The following is a 21,101-nucleotide window of genomic DNA, read 5'->3' on the forward strand; positions in this document are numbered from 1 at the left end:
CGCACACAGGGAGAACACAGGAAAGCTATGAGAGGAAACATACTTAAACACTAAAATGTATGGGGTCGAGCCAGGCGCTTCCAACTTGAATGTGTACATACACCACCTGGGGACCTTTTTAAACTGTGGATTTGAATTCAGTCTTTGTGGGGTGAGACCTGAGACTCTGCCTTTATAAAAAGTTCCCAAGTGATGTTGACGTTGCTGGTCCGTGGCCCACACTTTGAGTAGCAAGGATGAACTCTAAGGGTTGAAGTAGGTCAGAGGAGGCAGGTTTCACTGTGGGTTGGAGAGGTCCCACGACAATAAACCGGGTCTGGGATGATGGCAGGGCCTGGACAGATGGAGAAAGTGCGGGGGGTCATCGGCTCTGCTCTCAGGGGCCTGGGAGCAAGGAGTGGGTTCAAGGACCTGTGACTTGTGTCCCAACTCCCCACACCCCCTTTAACAAGCAGCTGCAATAAGCAGGAGCTCCACATGTGAATAGCCCGTGTTTGAGAAATACCTAAGCCTGATCATGTCAGGAAACATTTTGCAAATTCAGAAATCAGAGCCAAGGGAAGTGCTGTGTGCTCCACCAGTAGCAGCAGTAGTTAAAAGGGAACAATCTTTCCCCGAGTGGTTCCTCTTGTGGGGAGCATTTCTGCTGGCTCCAGGACTTTGGCCATCTATAAAACTTAGCAATGGAAAATGAGGAAATTCTCAAGGAGAAAGAGCTCTCAGCTAGCGCCAGAGAAAGAACGACTCTGGACCAAACCATGCTGTCTACAATGGAGACCTTTGAACTTAATGGTAAAGTACTAGTCCCCAGTAATGACATTGCCTGTGATGTAGTCTTTCTCTTGGCGGCATAAGAATAGACAAGTCCATTGAAAGTCTAGGTCTGCACCTTAGAGAGTCAATAATACATTTCTGGAATACCTCCATGCTTCCATTGGAAATTTGTATAATGCTAGTAATAGATGCTGTGTCTTTAGCATACAGGGATTTTTTTAGCTTCGTGACTCCTTTAAACTGTATTTAAATATTTTCCCTTCAATTAATGCTAATGCTTATTATATGTCCCTCCTTTTTATTAGTGTCTCATTCTGACACACAGATTATGTTTGTGACGTGTGTGATGAAAGGACAATGCAAAACAAGAGGGATGAAAAAGTTCCACAAAACTGAAGCCAAGTGTCATATTTATTTAATGCAATTCTGTTAAAATTCTTTAAGATGTTTTCTGTGAAAATTCATGTGTTCCTCGGGGAGTGTGTTCTCCATTTGGTATGGGCTAGGGTATGTTACAGCTTCATAATTAGTCTGTCTTAGATTAAACTCAGATTTTAAAAATTCAGTCAACTGTTGTTTTATTTTCTCCTTCAGTGTTACACAGGTGATGCATTTTTTTAAATCTTCTAGAATTTGTAGCATTCAAAGTCACTGGTGAGTGCTTTCCACAGGAGATCTCTGATTTCCCATTTCAGAATATCCTCTTGGAATTGTCTTCCAAGTTGATCAGTCTTTCCCACTCCCACTCTCTCTTCTGGAGACTGTATGTGCAGGAACAACTGCAGCTCTGTCCCCTGACCTGACTGTCCCTCTCGCCCAGGGTCTGTTTGTTCAGGTCAGTGGCTGGAATTATGGGGGTACAAAGATTAAGGGTCCAGCGTTCTGCCTTTAGGTGTTCACAGTGGGGTAACAGAGAAGGCAGGAGTGCAAATGACTTTAATAATTGTTGGTTATTCAGAACTTTGGAGAAGGCAGTGTTCTGGACACATGCCTTCTTAAGATACTAAAAATGTTCAAGCAAAGTCAGGTGATCAAACAGATTTGGCACCTACTCCATGCTGGACACTGCACTCAGCACTGAGAAAATAGACATGGATCAACCCGGCCTCTGGCCCCAGGGAGCCCACAGTCATGTTGGATGGAAGGTGGCAGAGAGAGCCTATTCATAACCCATTTCTATACAGTTCATTACTGGCTGTCACTGAGATTTACACAGGACTTTATGGACAGATCTAAGCTGATGTGGGACCCTGGAGGGCAGAGCTGAGACCTCTTCTAAAGTTTAATGGGATAGCAAGGATTCGTTAGAGAAAGGAGATGGAGGCTGGAGCCGGGGTAGGGCACAACCTGTTTATGACACCTTCCCAAGGAATATTCAGAAAAAATACAAATAGCTCCATATTGTTGGGTCAAAATCGGGTGGGGGAGCTCAGTGGGGATTGAGACTAGGACCAATTAATTTGGACTTTATCCTGAGGGTGTCTACTGAAGAAAAAAGAAAAAGCACAATGTGAGAGATGTGAGTTAGGTTTTATTTGGGACAAAATGAGGACTCTAGCCCAGGAGACAACATTTCAGATAGCTCTGAGAAACTGCTCCAAAGAGGCAGGGGGGAAGGGCAGTGTTATATATGACTTTAGTGAAGGGAGGATGTGCAGTCAAGCACACATGTTGGCAGAGGCTCGTTGCTAGTCAAAAGGAGCAGATGTCACTGCTAATGATTTTAGCGCTTTTCTAAATACGAGGAGATGCAAGGATTGGACTCATAAAATCTTCTCCTGAAAATATCTAACTCTCTGAAGACCTGCTCTGCCAGTTTTTCCCAGAGCGCAGAGAGCCTCATTCCTGATCTCCACCCTGAACTCCTTTCAGGGGTGGTTGAAGGTCAGCCGCTGCAGTGGCTCCTGATTTAATCCTTGTAGAGGTAGATGGCAGGTGCCAATTTGTAAGTGGCAAGGGCAGAGGGGAGCTTTGAAGAGACTGAAGTTGGGCTGAGAGGCAGTGATCTGCACTTGAGGTTACTCACCCTCATAGATGGGGGACGAGTTGGAAAGAGTAACCCTGAGGACAGAGACGAGCTTGGCAGCAAGAGATGATGTGAGGCAGTGGGTGTGTGGAAGGAAAAGAGAATGCTCTGGAGAAATTTTAGAAGTCAAATCAGGGACCTCCCTGGTGGTCCAGTGGCTAAGATTCCATGCTTCCAATGCAGGGGGCCTGGGTTCAATCCCAGGCCAGGGAACTAGGTCCCACATGCCACAACCAAGATCCCACATGCAGCAACGAAGTTCCCACGTGCTGCAACTAAGACCTGGTGCAGCCAAATAAATAAATACATATATTTTTTTAAAAAGTCAAATCAGTAGGACTATAGTGGGGGGACAAGATAAGTGAGGATGATACAAGGGTCAAGGGTGAATCCCAGATTTCTGACTGGGGTTATAGATACCACGAAGTAAAAATCTAACCCCAGACCAAAATCGCTCCAGTTTGGATGGAACACTTTCCTAAATGCATTCACAACTTCTACCTCCTCATACAAAGAACATATGGAACTTACTAGATGAGTGCCATCGTGGACAGCACTCACTGTGAGGCTCTGTAACACAGTTACCCCCTCAGGGCTTTACTGAGATGAAAAAACTACTTACTTTAGCACTAAATGGCTCCAGCCTCGTTTACCTGTCTATCTATCTATTCATCTATCTGCCTATCTATCTATCTATCTACCTACCTAGCTCTCTGTAGGCTGAAGATTGCTTTAGTTTTCTGAAGAGGCGCCACAGACTGCTGGCTCTTGCTGCCCTGAAAGTCCAACAAAACCCCAGGTCTTCCCTTATGAACCAGTATCAGCCCCTCTCCCCTTCAACAATGGAGCATTTGAGCCTGAACGAGAGAATTCACATTTGTCCCTGTGGACCGTATCTTTCTGGGATGAGCTCCTTTCACCTTCTTGAAAATATGAGCATTTGTCTGGCTCAGGTCTTCCTGTCAGTCTCCTGATGTGTCTGGTTTCTCAAGTTCTGTTACCACATTGGCAACCTCTTGCCCGTCTGTGGAATGTAATCTGGCCCTCTCACCCAAAGCCCTCAACTATTTCAGGTCTCACACATTTCTTCATAATATTTCTTCCCATCAATTTCTATCTGAAGAACATCCTTCCTGACAGAGAAGACCCCCAAAAATACAAATTATGAAAGAAAGTTATGGGGTTTTTTGTTGTTTGTTTTAATTAACACTAAGCATTGGCCCCAACATTGGACCTAGCTGTCCCTTCTTCCTGCTCTGAAGTTAATTTTAAATATTCTCCTAACAAACCTTAACCCTGGAGTCTATGCAGGGTCAGCCTTGCTGATATGACTTCTTTCATTTCATGTCATTGTTCTGACTTTATTTTTTGTCATGTCACTTGTTCTTAGAATTTTTTAAAAATCTGACTTTACCCAGAGGTGTTTTTTCACTTTTTATTGTTAAATAATTGTAAATTGTAAAAATCTGACTTTACCCAGAGGTGTTTCTTCACTTTTTTTGTGTGAAATAATTGTAAAATTTTGCAATCGAAAGTTGCAAAAAACAAATGTACAGGGAAGTCTTTGTGACCTTGACCCATTTTCCCCCAGTGATAACATCTTGCATAGCTCTAGTACAATATGACAACCAGGAAACCGATATTGGTACAACCCCCAGAGCTTATTTAGATTTCTTTAGTTTTACACGCACTCATTCGTGTGTGTGAATGTAGTTCTCTACAATTTTATCAGATGTGTATACTTGTGTAACCACCACCAAAATCAAGATATGGATCAGTTCCATCACCACAAAAATCTCCCACATGATACTTTTTCATAGACGCACATACCCTCTCTCCCCGCACAGCCATCACTATCCCCCAGCAACCACTAATCAGCTCCTCCTTTCTATAATTTTGCTATTTAAAGAAAGTTATATAAATAGAATTACGCAGCATGTAACTTTTTAAAGACTGGCTTTTTTTCACATAGCATAATTCCCTTGAGATCCATCCAAATTGTTGTATGTATCAGTAGTTGGTTCTTTTATTAATGAGTATTATTAATGAGTATTATTCTATGATATGAATGTACACAGTTGGTTTAACCGTTCACCCATTGAAAGACATTTAGGTTGTTTTTCCAGTTTTGGGCTCTTACAAATAAACCTGCTATGACCATTTACATAAAAGTTTTTGTGCAAGCACAAGTTTTCATTTCCCTGGGATAAATGCCCGAAAGTACAATGGCTGGACTCTAAATATATGTTTAGTATCACAAGAAGCAGCTGATCTGTTCTTCCAGTGTGGATGCACCGTTTTACATTCCCACCAGCAGTGGACAACTCTTTCACAATCCTTGCCAGCAATTGATATTATTACTATTTTTATTTTAGCCATTTGGATAGACACGTGATAGTGATACATCATTGTAATCTTAATTTGTATTTTCCTAATAGCTAATGACGTTCCTAATAGCTAATATCTTTTCATGTGTTCATTTGCTGTTTGTAAACCCTCCTCAGTGAAATGTCTCTTCATGCCTTTTGCCAGCGTTTTAATTGGATTGTTTGTTTTTTGACTAATCTAAACTAAAACTAAACATTTTGAGAATTCTTTATATACTCAAGATACAAGTCCTTTGCCAGATACATAATTTGTAAATATTCTCTCTCAGTCTGTAATTTGTCATTTCATCCTCTTAACAAAGTCTTTTGCAAAGCGAAAGTATTTCATTCCATTGAGGTCCAATTCATTGATTTTTCCTTTTATGGATTGTGCTTTTGGTGTCGAGTCTGAGAACTTTTCACTTAGCACTGGGTCCCAAAGATTTCTCCTATGCTTAATTCTAAGAGTTTTACAGTTTTACATTACAATATCGTGGTTCATTTTGTGTTGATTTTTTAATAAGATGTAAAGTTTAGGTCAAGGTTTGTGTGTTTTGCTTATGGATGTCCAATTGCTTCAACACCATCTGCTGAACAGTCTCTTCTTCCTCCAGTAAATTACTTTTGCATCTTTGTCAAAAATCAGTTGGGCATACTTGTGTGAGTCTATTTCTGTGTTCTTTATTCTGTCCCATTAATCTGCGTGTTTATCCCTGCACCAATACCACACTGTCTTGATCATGTAGATTTATTGTAACTCTAAACATCAGGTAACATTATTTCTCACAAGTTATTCTTTTTCAAGATGATTTTAGCTATTCTGGGGCTTGTGCCTTTCCATATAAATTTTGGTATAAATTTATACCATTGAAAAACTTGCTGGGATTTTGTAGGAATTATATTACACCTCTAGATCAGTTTGAAAATTGATATCTTTCCATCTTTATGTTCAGTCTTACAATCTGTGAACATGGTATATTTCTGCATTTATTTAGGTCTTTTTTTTTTTAATGAGGATTTTGTAACTTTCAGTATACAGATCCTGTATACATTTTGTTAAATTTAATATCTAAATATTTCATTTTCTTTGGAGCAATTGTAAATGCCATTTTTAAATATAAATTTATGTATTTGATTTATATATTTTTGGCTGCGTTGGGTCTTCGTTGCTGCACGTGGGCTGTCTCTAGTTGCGGTGAGGGGGGACTACTCTTCATTGTGGAGCACGGGTTCTTGGCTCAAGGGCTTCAGCATTTGTGGCACGCTGGCTCAGTAGTTGTGGCTCGCGGGCTCTAGAGTGCAGGCTCAGTAGTTGCGGTGCACGGGCTTAGTTGCTCCACGGCATGTGAGATCTTCCCAGACCAGGGTTCAAACTCATGTCCCCCTGCATTGGCAGGCAGATTCTTAACCACTGCGCCAATGTGTCCCACCATTGTGTTTTAAATTTCGATTTGCACTTGTTTTCCAGTTGTATACAGAAAAAGAGAGTGAGAAAGACATCCTTGCCTTGTTCCCAACCTAAGGAGGAAAGTTTTCTGTCTCGCCATTAAGACTGACTGTAAGCTTTAGATAGCTTGTTGATTCTCTTTTTTTTTTTTTTTAACTTGAGGATGTTCTCTTCTTTTTTAGTTTGCTGACAGGTTTATTATAAATTTGTTATTACGAGAGTGATAATTATGACAAGTTATTATGAATTAGATTTTGTTAAGTGCTTTTCCTGCATCAACTATATGATTATATGATTTTTCTTCTTTAGCCTATTGATATGTGGATTACATTGATTTTCTAATATTGAATCAGTCTTGTATACCTGGAAATCCCATTTAGTCATGGTATGTAAATCCTTTTTTTTTTTAAATAAATTTATTTATTTACGTATTTACTTTTGGCTGTGTTGGGTCTTCGTTTCTGTGTGAGAGCTTTCTCCAGTTGCGACGAGCGGGGGCCACTCTTCATCGTGGTGCACGGGCCTCTCACTGTCGTGGCTTCTCATTGCGAAGCACGGCTCCAGACATGCAGGCTCAGTATTTGTGGCTCACAGTTGCTCCGCAGCATGTGGGTTCCTCCCAGACCAGGGCTCGAACCTGTGTCCCCTGCATTGGCAGGCAGGCTCTCAACCACTGCGCCACCAGGGAAGCCCCTGTAAATCCTTTTGATGCATTGTTTGATATGGTTTACTGCTATTTTGTTGAGAATTTTTGTATCAAATTTCATGAGAAATATTGATCTCTAGTTTTCTTTTTGTACTGCCTTTGTCTGGTTTCCATATTAGGGTAATACTTATCATATAAAATGAGTTAGGAAGTGTCCTCTACTCTTCTGTTATCCATAAGAGATTGTTTGAATTTGATGCTAATTCTTTTTTTAAAGGTTTGTTAGGATATTTCAATAAAATCATCTGGACGTGGATATTTCTTTTATAGGAGATTTTAAATTACGAATTAAATTTATTTAAGGGGCATAGATATTTATATTATCTGTTTCATCTTGGTTGAGTGTTTGTAGTATGTGATTTTTGAGGAACTGTTTCGTTTCTTCTAAGTTGTGAGCATAGTTAGTGGTAGTATTTTCTTATTTTGTTTTTAATGGCTGCAGCATCTGTGGTGATATACCCTGTTTTATTATTGATATTGGTGATTTGTGTCTTCTTTCTTTTTATCTTTGTCCGTCTTGCTAGAGCTTTATAAATTTTATTGATTTTATTCAAAGAACCGGATTCTTTTTTACATCTTTATTGGAGTATAATTACTTTACAATGGTGTGTTAGTTTCTGCTTTATAACAAAATAAATCAGTTATACATATACATATGTTCCCATATCTCTTCCCTCTTGCATCTCCCTCCCTCCCACCCTCCCTATCCCACCCCTCTAGGTGGTCACAAAGCACCGAGCTGATCTCCCTGTGCTATGCGGCTGCTTCCCACTAGCTATCTATTTTACGTTTGGTAGTGTATATATGTCTATGCCACTAAAGAACCAGATTTTTGTTTTTTATTTTCTCTTTTGTATCCTTATTTTAAGTCTCATTGATTTCTGCTCTGGTGTTTATTATTTCCTTTTTTTCCTGGTTGTTTAGGGTTATTTTACTCTTCTTTCCTGGTTTCTTGAGGTAAGAACTTAGTTTACTGATTTGAGATCTTTCCTCATTTGTAATGTAAGATTTTAGTGCTGTAAATTTCCCTTCCAGTGCTGCTTTAGATGTAGCCCATAATTTGGTATGTTGTATTTCCACTTTCATTCAGTTCTGTTTAAAATTTTTTTTTCTTTGAGACTTTCTCTATGACCCATGCATTATTTAGAAGTTTAAAAAAAATTTCCAAGTGTTTGGACATTTTTCTGTCTGTATGTTATTAATTTCTATTTTTATTCCATTATTGTCAGAGAACATCTGTAAAATTTAATTTCTTTTACATTTTGTTGAGGTTTGTTTTATGACCCAGGATATGGTCTTAGTAAATATTCCATGTATGCATGGAAAGAATGTGTATTCTTCTGTTGTTGCATGGAGTATTCTATAAATGTTAATTAGATCCTGTTGGTTGGTGGTGGTGTGTAGTTCTTCTATACCTTTGCTGATTTTCTATCAATTGCTGAGAATGGGGTATTAATGTCCCCAATTATAATTGGGATTTGTCCATTTCTCCTTTTAGTTGTATCAGTTCTGTTTCATGTGAATAGAAGCTCTATTGTTTGGTTTCTTATAGACAGCTTATAATTGGGTCATGCTTTTCCATTCACTTTGCCAATTTCTACCCTTTACTTGGTATATTTAGACTATTTACATGAAAGTAATTATAGGTATGTTAGGCTTAAATCTGCCATCCTATTTTGTATTTTCTCTGTTTCTTCTGTTTCCCATTCATCTGTTTCTCTTTTCTTACCTTCCTATGGGTTACTTGAGCACATTTTTTGAATTCTATTTTTAATTATTTATAAGATTTTTGTGGTGCATCTCTTTGAATAGTTTATTTAGTGGTTCCTCTGGGCATTACAATATACATACATAACATATCACAGTCTACTGGTATCAACATTTTATCACTTTGAGTAAAGTGTAGAAATCTTATTTCCATTTATGTCCTTTTATTATCTTCACTTTTTAAAATGAATTGCCTGAGGTATTTCCTCTGCATACACTGAGAACCACATCAGACAGCATCATAATTTTTGTTTCAACCATCGAATGTGATTTTTTAAAATCATGAGGAGAAGTATGGTCGAATATATAGCCCTGTATTTTACCCATTCTTCTTTCCTTTTTCTTGTTCTTCCTTTCGGAAGTGCCAAGCCTTCTCTTACTATCATTAACATTCTATTTGAAGAACTTCCTTTAGCCATTCTTTAAATGTAGGTTTACTAGCAATAACTTCTATTAGTTTTCCTTCATCTGAGAATCTCTATTTCCCATACCTTGCTAAAGCATGCATTCATAGTTGACAATTCATTTCTTTCATCACACAAAAAATATTGTGCCACTCCTAGCTGACCTCCATGGTTTCAGATGAAAAATCTGCTGATATTCCAAATTAGTATCACTTTATAGGTAATGTGCCATTTTTCTCTGGCTGCTTTCAAAATTTTTTTCTTTTTCTTCAGATGTTAAATTTTCTTTATGTCTAGATTTTTCAGATTTTTGCCTATGTGTCTTGGTATGGATTTCTTTGAATGTACCATGTTTGGGATTTGCCCAACTTCTTGGATCTGTAGGTTTATGTCTTTCCCCAAATTTGAGAAATTTTCAGCTACCATTATTTCTCTGATTATTTTTTCAGCTTCACACTTTTTCTGGGACTTCAATGATATAAGTATTATGTGGGTTTTTTTTTCTTTTTTATTGATCCACCTGTCTCATAGGCTCTGTTTATTTGTTGTTGTTTTTGTTGATGATTTTCTCTGTTTTTCAGATTGGGCAATTTCTATTGTTCTATCATTTAGTTCTATCTATCTATCAGTCACTGAAAGAATTAGTGATTCTTTCCTTTATCGTATTTATTACACTATTGAGCCAATGTGGTGACATTAAAAAAATTTTTTGTGTGTTTTGAAATTATACAATTTCCATTTGGTTCTTTTATATATCTTCTATTTTGTGACATTTTAAAAAAAGTTTTATTTGTAATTATTCATTAAAGCATTTTTGTGATGGCTGCTTTAAAATCCTTACTGAATAATTCCAATATTTGTGTCATCTCAATGATTTTAGGTTTAGGTTTCTTACATAAAGTATTTAGATTTATTAGGTAGATTCTGGTTCATTTTGTGGTCTATGGTTCCAATCACAATTTAATTTTCAGAGCCCTGACCATGCTATTCTAGTCTGTTTTGTTCCCTGTGCTATTGGTGTTCTTGCCCCTTGCTTGTGCTGCCTGCAGGGCAGAAGACACTGCTCTACATTGCCCAGTGCTACTAAGGAGAGGGTGGGAGACCTCAAACCCACAGGGCAGAGACCACTTCCCTGGGCCTCACCAGTAGCTCAGTGCTGGGAATGTGGGGAGAGGGGCTCCCACTTGATTTCCACTAGTGTTACAGTAGGAGAGAAGTACACCTACCAAGCCATATTCTGCCACTTGGTGAGGGGTTGGGAGATGGAAGGCCTGGGAACCCTAAAATTTGTGTGCAGTCTTTTTTCTTCACTGAGCTCTTTTATAGAATTGAAATTTTATTTCTCTCTGGAGCCATATTTTCACTGTGCGTCAGACAATAGAGCTGTCAAATTTCTAAAACCCGTTTCCCTAAAATCTCTACCCAGAATAACCATAGTTTACTCCAGGTAAGCTCATTCTTATTTACCTGAAGCTTTTTTTTTTTTTTTTTTAATTTTCATTCTCTCATCTCAAGCAACTCTTGCTCATTGGTCAACCCCAAATGAGGGTAGGTATTTCCTTGACAGTTTATTCTAACCACTAAGAGATGAAATGATCAACATAAGGGTAAAGAATTTATCAGATCCTCTGCTTTGTATAGAGTGAGTTAGACAAAGCTCACAGATTTGAAGTTCCCAGTTTCTAAAATACCTTGCCTCTAGGCCAGGTGATAGCTCTGAATTAAAAAGCATTCTGGGCTTGAACTACTCCCATCACACTACCATGTCTGTTTTTCCTCTCATCATCCTTACTCAAATGCCTTGCACCATGGTCCTACCATGTAATTTGAAAATATCTTTATCTTCCATGCTGGCCTTCACCTCCACCTCTGACCTCTATGGTACCTGTGTCTCTGAAGCATAATTTATCTTTCTATTCCCATCGCATGCTATGTTTCATCATGTTTGGTTGCTGTCTATGAGATAGTATTCACCATCCACCATCTTCTATTAAATGTGAGGCTTCCTCTGTATGTTATCCATCTTCACCATCATGACTATATGGACACCTGAGGTCCTAAGTTGCATCCTGATGCTCTCCCAACACTTCAAAATGTTCAACTCTGTACAAGTTCAGCACCCAAACCACTCATTCATCCATTCATCTAGCCCGTCACCATCTTTCCAGCACACCATGTTGGTGCTGGAACACAGCCTAAGAAACTTCCAGGCCATATGGAGGATACTGAAACATATATACAGTTCAGGTGCTCAGGGCCACAGTGGATGAAAATACAGTGATGTGGGGAAGCAGAGTGAGGTCCCACCCAGCCGAGGGGAGTCTGAGAATCTACCTTGGAGCAGGAAAAGATCTACTGTGCTCCCAAAGGATGAGTACGAATTAGTTATGCAGAAAGAAGGGAGGGAGGTTGGGTATTCAGAGGAGATACTCTGCCTGAAGTCACAAGGGTGTAACCACAGTGGTCTGGCCTGACCATTGGTCAGTGTCAGCGGGGAGGTGAGGTATGGAGGTGTGGCCATAGGAGAGCTGGTTGGAGGCCAGGCTACATGAACCAGCAGGGGGAGCTGTTTGTCCTGAGGGCAGTGAGCTGAAGGGCTGAGGGCAAGGGAGTGACTGGAGCAGGTTGTGTGTTGGAGAAGTCACTCAGGCTGCTGTGTGGGCCTAGACTCCAGGGGTGCATGGGGGTGGGGGGACCACCCCGTGCTAGACTGAGCATAACTACGTGTCTTCAAGGAATACGAGGCAACTATTAAAGAGAACAGTTAAATCTCTCTCTACTGAGAAAACTAGAGGGAAGTCCATGGAAAACTCCTTCACTGCAGAAAGCTCATGTGCTATAATTGATATGTACTGTAATATGTAATTATAACATGATGTCATTAGAGTAAAATTAAAAGGAAAAAAAAAAAACAAGTCTATCTAGGAGGATGTGAGTTTGTAAGTTTCTGAGAGGAAGGGGAGATGGAAGGAAGGCCACAACCCAGAATGCTAACAAAGCTTACCTCAGCAGGTTAGGACCTCAGGGGATTAATTATAAGATTATTAATCCTTGAAATGCTCTCCATATTGTTTGATGAATTATATTAAGCACGTTTTACCTTTGTAATTAAAAAGAAAACAAAGGCCTAGACATGATTTCCAGCTCTTGTCTTATAACCTAACAGGTTTTCTCGACTGTTCCAAACCCCACTCATTGTTTGTAAAACAGGAACAATCATCCCCCTCCCAGAATTTTGAAATTGAAATATGCTAATTCATCAATTTCTCCGATGTACATCTATTGAGTGACCCCTGTGGCAGGTTCCGTGCTGGGCCTTCGACGGTGAGAAAGGCTGACAGGACTGCGCTCTTCCAGCTAAGGATGTGTGCACAGGGGTTTTTTGCCCGGCCACATAAATGAGGGGCTGACAATGGCACTTCTTGCCTTGTGGCAAGGAGAATCAAGGGGAAGATGATCTGGGGGTCGTGGGCCTTTGTGTCTTTCCCCTCGTAGGACCTCATGGGCAGCGCCCTGCTCATACAGAGGGGATTCGGGCACAGAACGGGGGCCCCTGCTCTCTGCCCTCTGCAGCAGCAGCCGTCTGCCCGGGGTGTGTTTCAGATCCAAAGCCCAAGAAGAGAAATGGGATAAACTGCTTCACGGTCTTGCTGTTCATCTACCTGATTCTGCTCACCGCAGGTGCTGGGCTGCTGGTGGTGCAAGGTAAAGCATCTGGGTCCTGTCTGGTCCCTCCTGGGGTGACAGTGTGGCCCGGCCCGACACAAGGCACAGGAGAGCCCTTGGGGCCACTGCTGCCTATCTGCTGGGAGAGAGTTCTCAGTCCCTGGGTGGTCTGCATGGTGGAGGGAGAAGAGGGGGAAGCAGAAAGGGGAGTGTGTGTTGCATGTGTGTGTGTGTGTGTGTGTGTGTGTGTGTGTGTGAGAGAGAGAGAGAGAGAGCGCAAGAGGGAGGGAGGGAGGTAGAGAGAGAGGGACCACATGTGTGAGGCTCTGTGTGTCTGAAGCAGTGAAAGATGCAGTGATCTCACAAGGATGTGCCTCGTGCCTCTCACATCGAGGACTCCCTGCCTCTGAATGGGAAGTAGCTTTGTTGGTCAGAGTGTTTCGTTTTAGCGTGATTGGACTTTCAAAGTGCTCCCAACCCAAATGCTGAGGTCGTGAAGCAATTCCATCAGCACATAGTGAAGTCCCTCAAGAATGCCGTGTGGCCAGTTGTCATGAACACATGTCACACGCATATGAAAGTTACACACGATTAGGCCAGGTCAGCATATTAGCGGCCACGCTTTCACGTCCAAACATGCACAAAGCTCCTAACTGCATGCAGGTTATTCGTGGGCGCAGTGGTTATACAGGGTGTAGGTACGTTCTGTGGACGTGTAACGTCATATCTGAGTGTGGAGCGCACACATGCAAGATACAAAGTTCTGTGTGCTCACTCCAGGTCCTCACGGTACACTAAACACGTGCTTACCTGTTCAGGACGCAGAGTTATGCACGTGTGACACAGAATGTCAGGGTTATGCTCCAGTGCCTAGGAGTTTAATGAAGTCCCTAAAAGGATGCTGCAGGCATGGCGGTGGGGTGTCCAGTTCTGAATCTGCAGAAGCGGCTCCGGGCCCTGGAGATGCCCTACAACAATCAAACACTGGTCCCCGAGCATCTCCTGCAGGCCCAGCTCATCCGCGTCCGCACCAGACAGGAGCACCTACTACGACTGGTGGACAACTTTACTCGGATCCCAGGTGGGCCCCTCCCCCCTGGGCTGGGACTCCCCAGAGAGGACGGGAAAGGGGGAGCGTCTCGTGTGCAGACCAAGGAGCCTTTGGACCTGAATCCCGTTCTCTGGCCTCGTATGAGAGTGTGGAGGCCAAGACAGGGGATGAAGGCCGTATGGGGAGGGCATGAAGTTACATGCACCCTGGGTGGCTGCAGACAGCTCTCCGGGAGACAGTGGGGTCAGGGACCTAGGAACCAAGGATGCTGTCCAGACGAGTGTGATCTCCAAGGACCAAGGTCTGCAGCAACCAGCCAAAGGCCGGGTCTGAGTCACGGAGCCCTCAGACTGATCCAGAGTGTGCAGGACAGAGCCCAGGGCGATTTCCAGGACCACTCCCAAGCAGCAAACTAATACTGGTCTGTGGCTGGAGAGAGTAACAGTGGGCACCAAGCCAGTCTGGCCAGTGTCTGGACGTTCGAGGGGAGAGGACAGCGGGCCTGTCCTTATAGAGGAGAGAGCCCTGGTTCCTCCCACCATGTGAGGACATAGCGAGAGGCTGCAGTCTGCAGCACAGAAGACCTTCCCCAGAACCCAGCCAGGCCGTCCCCTGATCTTGGGCTTCCAGCCTCCAGAAGTGGGAGAAGTGAATTTCTGATGTTTAAGGTCCTCCCACCCCGGTCTGTGGTGTGTTGTTATAGCAACCAGAATGGACCAAGGCAAGACAAGGAGCCCTGTCCCGGCCACCCGAGTCTTTGGGAGGCTCTGGTCCACAGAGCAGCCCTGGCAAGGGAGAGATCTGACGTAAGTGGCAGCGGTGATGGGTACCATTTATCAGAGCACGGGTGTGCTTTCCGTGCTGGTCTCCACGTGGCGGCCTCAGGACAGCCCTGCATAACTGGTATATGAACCCCATTTCACTGATGAGAAAGCTGATGCTCCAAACAATGAGAGGATGTGCCCAGGGTCACCCAGCTTAAGTGGCACTGCTGCCGCTCGAACTCAGGTCTGTCTGGCTCAGCCTCCCTCGGGAGTCGTCATCTGCACGGCTGTGTTTTGCTTGTTGGGCCAGGAGCTCCTTGGAGGAAGGAGCTCTGTCTTGTCTTGTGTTCCTTCCACACAGTTTGGCTGGTCCTCGGTGCTCAGTGACACTCGTTAAGTGAATGATGGTGTGAGTGGCATTGTCACGCCCCCTTGTTAGTTGGGGCATTGGTGCCTCTGCCCCTTCTCCTCAAGTCTTCCAGGTCCAAAGGGGCCCTGGCCTCCCCCGTCTGCCAGGGCCACCAGCGGAGAAGGGGGCCCCGGACGAGATGGAGCTGCAGAAACCTGCTTCTGTCTATAGATCCCATAATCCTTTCTCTCCTCCTTTGTGCAGGCTACGTTCTGAATTCCTTCTCCTTTCCAGGCCCCCCAGGACCCCAAGGTCCACCAGGAATCAAGGGAGAGGCAGGTGAGCAGGGGCTGGGTGTGTGCTCCAGCGTGCACAGAAGGCTGTCTCGGAGCAGCTGCAGGGGACCGCAGGCACACATGCCATCCCCAGAGTCTGAACACCCGGTGGGGTCTGTATGTGAGGGAGGTCACCTGAAGTGAGACCCTAGATGGGCTGGGTTACTGGGAAGTACCTGCATCCCGGGGAAGACGCCTAGGTGTGGCTGGAGGGGTGTGGACACTCCAAGCCCCTCCTTGGTGCTCAGAGTACAAGCCTGTGAGCCTCACCGGGAAGAGTTAAGCTCTTTGGTCCAGACTCCAGAGTCTGACGCATCTGCCTTCACCATAGACTGGCTCTGTGACTTCGGAAGCATTCCCTTACCTTTCTGAGTCTCAGTTTCTTTGTCTGTAAAATGGGGACAAGAGTGCCTCAGAGGGTTACTAGGAGGTTAAAATAACGATTCAAAGCACATGATTGTCTCTCCCTTTTAGGTTGTGGCCTTAACCTGCCCAGCTGCCTTACAAATGGCCACGGCATAGCTGGGTCAGAGAATGTGATGGCTTGGCTGCCCCCGGGGGGAGGGGGCCTCCATCACTGTTGCAGTCCGCTCTGCTCTTCACTTAGACTCTCAAACCTCCAGTCCCTGGAGGGGTTGAGGCTGCTGAGTTGTAAAGGTGCAAAGACAAACGTTACTGGAGGAAAAAGCAAAATGAGAGGATTTGCAAGAAAGGGGGAAATAAACAAACCAAGAGCCTCTCAGCCTCCAGGTCACTGAGACAGAATGAAAAACACCACCAGTTACAGAAGGGAAACTTGATAAAGGGAAACTCATTTTTGAGTAACTAATTTTTTGGAAGGACTTTAAGAGAAGGGGGAATCCCAAACAACCTAGTGTTCTAGGTCACCAGCAGGGTTTTTCCGGGGAGCTTTTCAGGGGGAGGATGAGTAGAAGGAGAGTTTAGGGACACACACAGGCACTCGAACACCCACGGGCTCACACACACATGTGCACACACATTTATGCAACACAATCACACATGCACCAGCATACTCATGCACGTGCTCACATGTGCACATACACTCACATGCATACATGCCCACACACGCACTCACCGCCCAGCCACAAACTCACACACGCTCACTCAACCTTCAGAGCCAGAGTGGGGCAGGGTCACTCAGAGGGTGGTGGGTCACCAGGCATCCCAGGGGCACAGCTGTGGTCCCTTTTGTCCCGGTGAGCAAAGGACAGGAATGGGAAAGCTAAGAGCAAAGTGAGAGGGGGGAAGAATTTCCTGCCAGGTACAACGTGTGGCCAGTGGGGACGCAGGCAGTGCTGGGAGCTCAGAGGAGAAGGTGAGGGACCGAAATGGGGCCTGAGGTGGGCCTGGGGAAGGAGGGGAGACCACTGGCAGTGAGAGCTAAGGGGCTGATTCCAGAAGGAGGACTTTAAGCATCTAGAATCTTCCCTTGATGGCCAGTGCTCTCTCTAGAGTAGTGCTTCTCAAGCTACGGGTCATGGATAAGAACCATTTGAGGTGCTTGCTAAAAATGCAGGTCTGTGTTTTAGAGATCATGGAGGGTTCTGACCCTGGACATGTAGGGGACAGGCTCTGAGAAGCACGGCCCGAGCGCTCTGGCTGTGACTGAGCACCTTCGTGTGCTCCTGGTCTCTTGGCCTCCCAAGAGACCACCCTCAGGGTGGCTCTGGGCGCAGCAGGGGAATGAGGCTGTGGAACCCGTAGGCTTGGTCGCCATCCCTGCTCACCTGTGTAACTAGACACGTTACTCAGCCTGTTGAGGTTTAACCTCTTCCTTTCAGCAAAGAATGGCAATTACATTAAAATAATAATAATTAAATTATACATGCTTTGCAGGACAGCTATAAGGGTTGGAGATCATGTGTTCAAACTCTGCTACGTGGTAGGTAGTGTTAGTGATCCTGTAAAGTGGAAAGGGAAGGACTTCAGTTCTAAGATCAGACAGATCTGGGTTCTAATACAGCTCTAGCTGTGTAACCTCTCCGAGCCTCAATTTACTCACCTGCAAAAGGGGGATAACAATAGCAACCTTCAATGAGGATTGATTACAACAGGAATATAAGACAGAAGATCGTGATGCTGTACCTGGCATGTAGGAAATATTTACATTAGAAGAAACGGAGGGTGCTTGCCATCGGGAAGAGAGAGCCCTTATAGGGATGTGTCAGCCATCCTCCAGTATTAGAGAGGTTCCTGTGGAAGAGAAAATAGACTTGCTCTCAGTGGTACCCCACAGAAGAATGGAGGCCAACGGGCAAAGGTTTCTGGAGAACCAATTATGCTGAGGTAAGGGAGGAACAAATAGTTAAGACTTGGGCTGCCGCACGATGAAACGGGCAGATGGGGGGTGTGGGGAACAGGGGCTGCAGAATTTTTCTTGGTGGGACTGAAGGGGGATCCTTGCACCAGGCAGGTGGTTGGACAGTTGACCTGTGAGGATGATTCCAAAGGTGGCCCTCCGCATTTCTCTATGGCCCAGACTTTCTCAAGGTGACCCTGCCACCCCCAGAGAGGGGATGACAGCCAGGCTTTTGCCTGTGGAGTCTGAGCCACACTGCTTCCCATCCCACTCTCACCCACTGCCACGCCCAGACTCAGGCCTGGAAGCAATGTGGCTGGCGAGGGGAAATGATCAGTTTCACTTCTTCAGAAATCAGGACTCTAACCTACCCCTCCTCTTCCCAAATTTCTTTTCCCAAGGTCACCAGATCTCTCTTACCCGCTGCTTGCCCAATCCACTCTCAGCGGACGGGGCTAGCAGACCAAGTGGGACCCGCCCCAGCGGTACTGAGGTTTTCTGCTCTTTGCCCCAGCAGATGGGTAAAGCCACATTGATGAGGTTCCAGGGGACACATCTATTTCCCTCACTCCGTCTTTAGCTGTGATGACGGGCAGGTTCTGAAATCAGACGCAGCTGTGATTCCTCAGGCGCCTCCAGACCCTGGTCCTTTCACCGGTACTACTTTGCTTCCCAAGGTTGTAACTTTTGAGAGAGACACGGAAGTCATAGCAATACAGACTCAGGCCCAGACCAGCCTCAAGAAACCTCATACAGGGAATCCTCTGGCGGTCCAGTGGTTAGGACTCCGTGCTCTCACTGCAGAAGGCCTGCGTTCAGTCCCCGGTCAGGGAACTAAGATCTCGCAAGCCGCGTGGGGCAGCCAAAAAATAAGAAAAAGAAAGAAAGAAACCTCATAGAGCCACACAATTGCCTTAGCGTGATGGCCCTGGCTGGCCCAGAGCCATAGGGCACCAACAAATTCCTCCAGGGAAATAATTCCTAGCCTTGTTTAAGAAGTGCCATTTGTCATGAAAGACCTAGGGGTAAGACAGGAATAGACACAGACCTACTGGAGAACGGACTTGAGGATATGGGGAGGGGGAAGGGGGAGCTGTGACAAAGCGAGAGAGAGGCATGGACATATATACACTACCAAACGTAAAACAGATAGCTAGTGGGAAGCAGCCGCATAGCACAGGGAGATCGGCTCTGTGCTTTGTGACCGCCTGGAGGGGTGGGATAGGAGGGTGGGAGGGAGGGAGACGCAAGAGGGAAGAGATGTGGGAACATATGTATATGTATAACTGATTCACTTTGTTATAAAGCAGAAACTAACACACCATTGTAAAGGAATTATACCGCAATAAAGATGTTAAAAAAAAAAAAGGAGTGCCATTTGGCCCTTCCACTCACGTGGATGCTCTGAATGACCAAAAACTTGTTTGCTGTTTGCACCTGAGTCTGTTGTAAGGGACTTCAATTGTAAACATGTTCTTTATGGCTCTTTTGTCTTCCATCAAGGAATAATTATTCTTCAAGTATCCAAACCGCCTCAAAGAAGCTAATTCCCAAGACTTGCAACTAATGTCACTCAAACCTTAGACCCAGAGAGTTCTGTATGACAGTTGCTTCTTTCCCTCCGCTCCAGACCACTTTGTCTACTTTTCTTAAATCACTAGAGAGGAGGCTGGCCCCCTTCTGAGTCCTCTCCAGCTCTGAAATCATGAAAATAATGGAATGGAGCCCTTTAACCAAATTCCATCCCGACAAGCTGGTCCCAGCCCCTGAGGGAGGTGCTTGGGGTGGAACTCTGCTGATGGTGGGACCTGGCTGGCTTCCTAAGCCAGTGGGTCCGGATGAGCAGGCCCTGTGCGGGGAGGCTGGCAGGTTTGGGCAGGGGTTGCCGAGCCCTGCCTAGGGAGGAGCCTCCCTCGATTGATATGCGCTGAGCAGTGGCAGAAAGGAGAGGGAGACACGGAGAACCAGGAGAGGAGAGACTGGGGCGAGCCCGGAATGCTGATGACAGGTGGGAACTCTGAAACCTTGGCCACCAGGAAAGCCAGGCTCTGAACCGCTACGGGGATAAGTGCCGCTGCAATGTTCCCCTCTCCAGCAGTGCCTCAAAGCTTCTGTTCTCAGCACTTGGGATCTGCTTTATGGAATATTCGGATTTCAGTTTGGGAAGTTTGAAACAGTAATTCCCCAAATTCACACACTGAAATAAACCAGGCAGTGCTGGATGAGCCTGGGCTGTGGTCCCTCCTCCAGGGACCAGGTCACTAAACAGGGCCCTGAGAGCCCAGCTTCTGGGACCTTCTGCTGCGTATCAGCCAGGCCAGGTCACCTCATCCATTTTTCATGAGTTTATGTCTGGCCTCTGGGCAAGGTGGTGTGCTCCTTGCGGGTAGCCATTGTATCTTCCACTTCTGGGCACCCAGTAGGAGTTCAAGGAGTCTGAGTTTGGAATTTGGGTGGGACAGGATGTGTCAGAGATGGACGTGGCAGCTGGGTTTGCCCTCCTCCCATGTCTGGCCACAATCCCTTGGTTTTTCAGGAAGAAAGGGAGACATAGGCATGAAAGGAGACATGGGGGTCATGGGACCCCCTGGAGCCCGGGGGCTTAAAGGTGACTCAGGGATGCCCGGTTCCCCAGGTAGGAGTCTGCACAGTCAGGTCTGTTGTCCTGTGGGTATTCCCTTTTTGTCCGGCGGGCTGAGCAAGAGGGGAAAAAAATCCTTAAAAGTCCTTCTGTATTTTAGGCGTGGCTGGAATTCCTGGACTCAAAGGAGATCAAGGTAAGAGTTGTGGGAATCGGCATCATTCCAGCTACCGCCGTCCCTGGGCAAAGTCAAGTTCAGGACCTGACTCTACTATGTCTTATTTCATTGTAGTGTTAACCCAGAGCCTGTGGAGTTTTGTAAAACCTGGCCTGTCCTAAGAGGAACAGAGCAGCTTTGGAGGGCAGGCCTAACTGATATTCTTTTTTAGAGCTTCATTCCACCCTGCCACCCAGGGGTATGAAGCAGGATGCTCACACCCAGAGTTCCTAGTAAGTCCATAAACCTCAAATTCTGCAGCAGTGAATGGAAAAAATTAATAAATTGCTGAGACTGTAATTTTCCTCCCACTAATAGGGCTAGTTCA

The 21,101-nt window shown here is 44.8% G+C and overlaps 1 protein-coding gene across 7 annotated transcripts in view; it reads left to right on the forward strand.

Moving 5' to 3' along the window:
* The first annotated feature begins 621 nt into the window (after positions 1–621).
* Positions 622–21,101, forward strand: part of MARCO (macrophage receptor with collagenous structure) — a 32,400-nt gene continuing 11,920 nt past the window's right edge. The window contains exons 1-6 of one of the 7 annotated variants that reach the window (XM_089916898.1): positions 622–792; positions 13,094–13,195; positions 14,085–14,237; positions 15,585–15,659; positions 20,512–20,610; positions 20,717–20,752. In XM_089916898.1, the coding sequence (XP_089773024.1) occupies positions 684–792; positions 13,094–13,195; positions 14,085–14,237; positions 15,585–15,659; positions 20,512–20,610; positions 20,717–20,752 (574 nt within the window). In that variant the 5' untranslated portion in view covers positions 622–683. The remainder of the gene's footprint in view (positions 793–13,093; positions 13,196–14,084; positions 14,238–15,584; positions 15,660–20,511; positions 20,611–20,716; positions 20,753–21,101) is intronic. The other 6 variants (XM_022590629.2, XM_022590630.2, XM_022590633.2 and 3 more) reach the window with 6 other exon arrangements.

This window comes from Delphinapterus leucas, chromosome 8, assembly GCF_059928025.1.
Source record: "Delphinapterus leucas isolate spDelLeu-1000000601 "Yukka" chromosome 8, BTC_Dleu_Yukka2, whole genome shotgun sequence".
NCBI classification, from domain to species: Eukaryota; Metazoa; Chordata; class Mammalia; order Artiodactyla; family Monodontidae; genus Delphinapterus; species Delphinapterus leucas.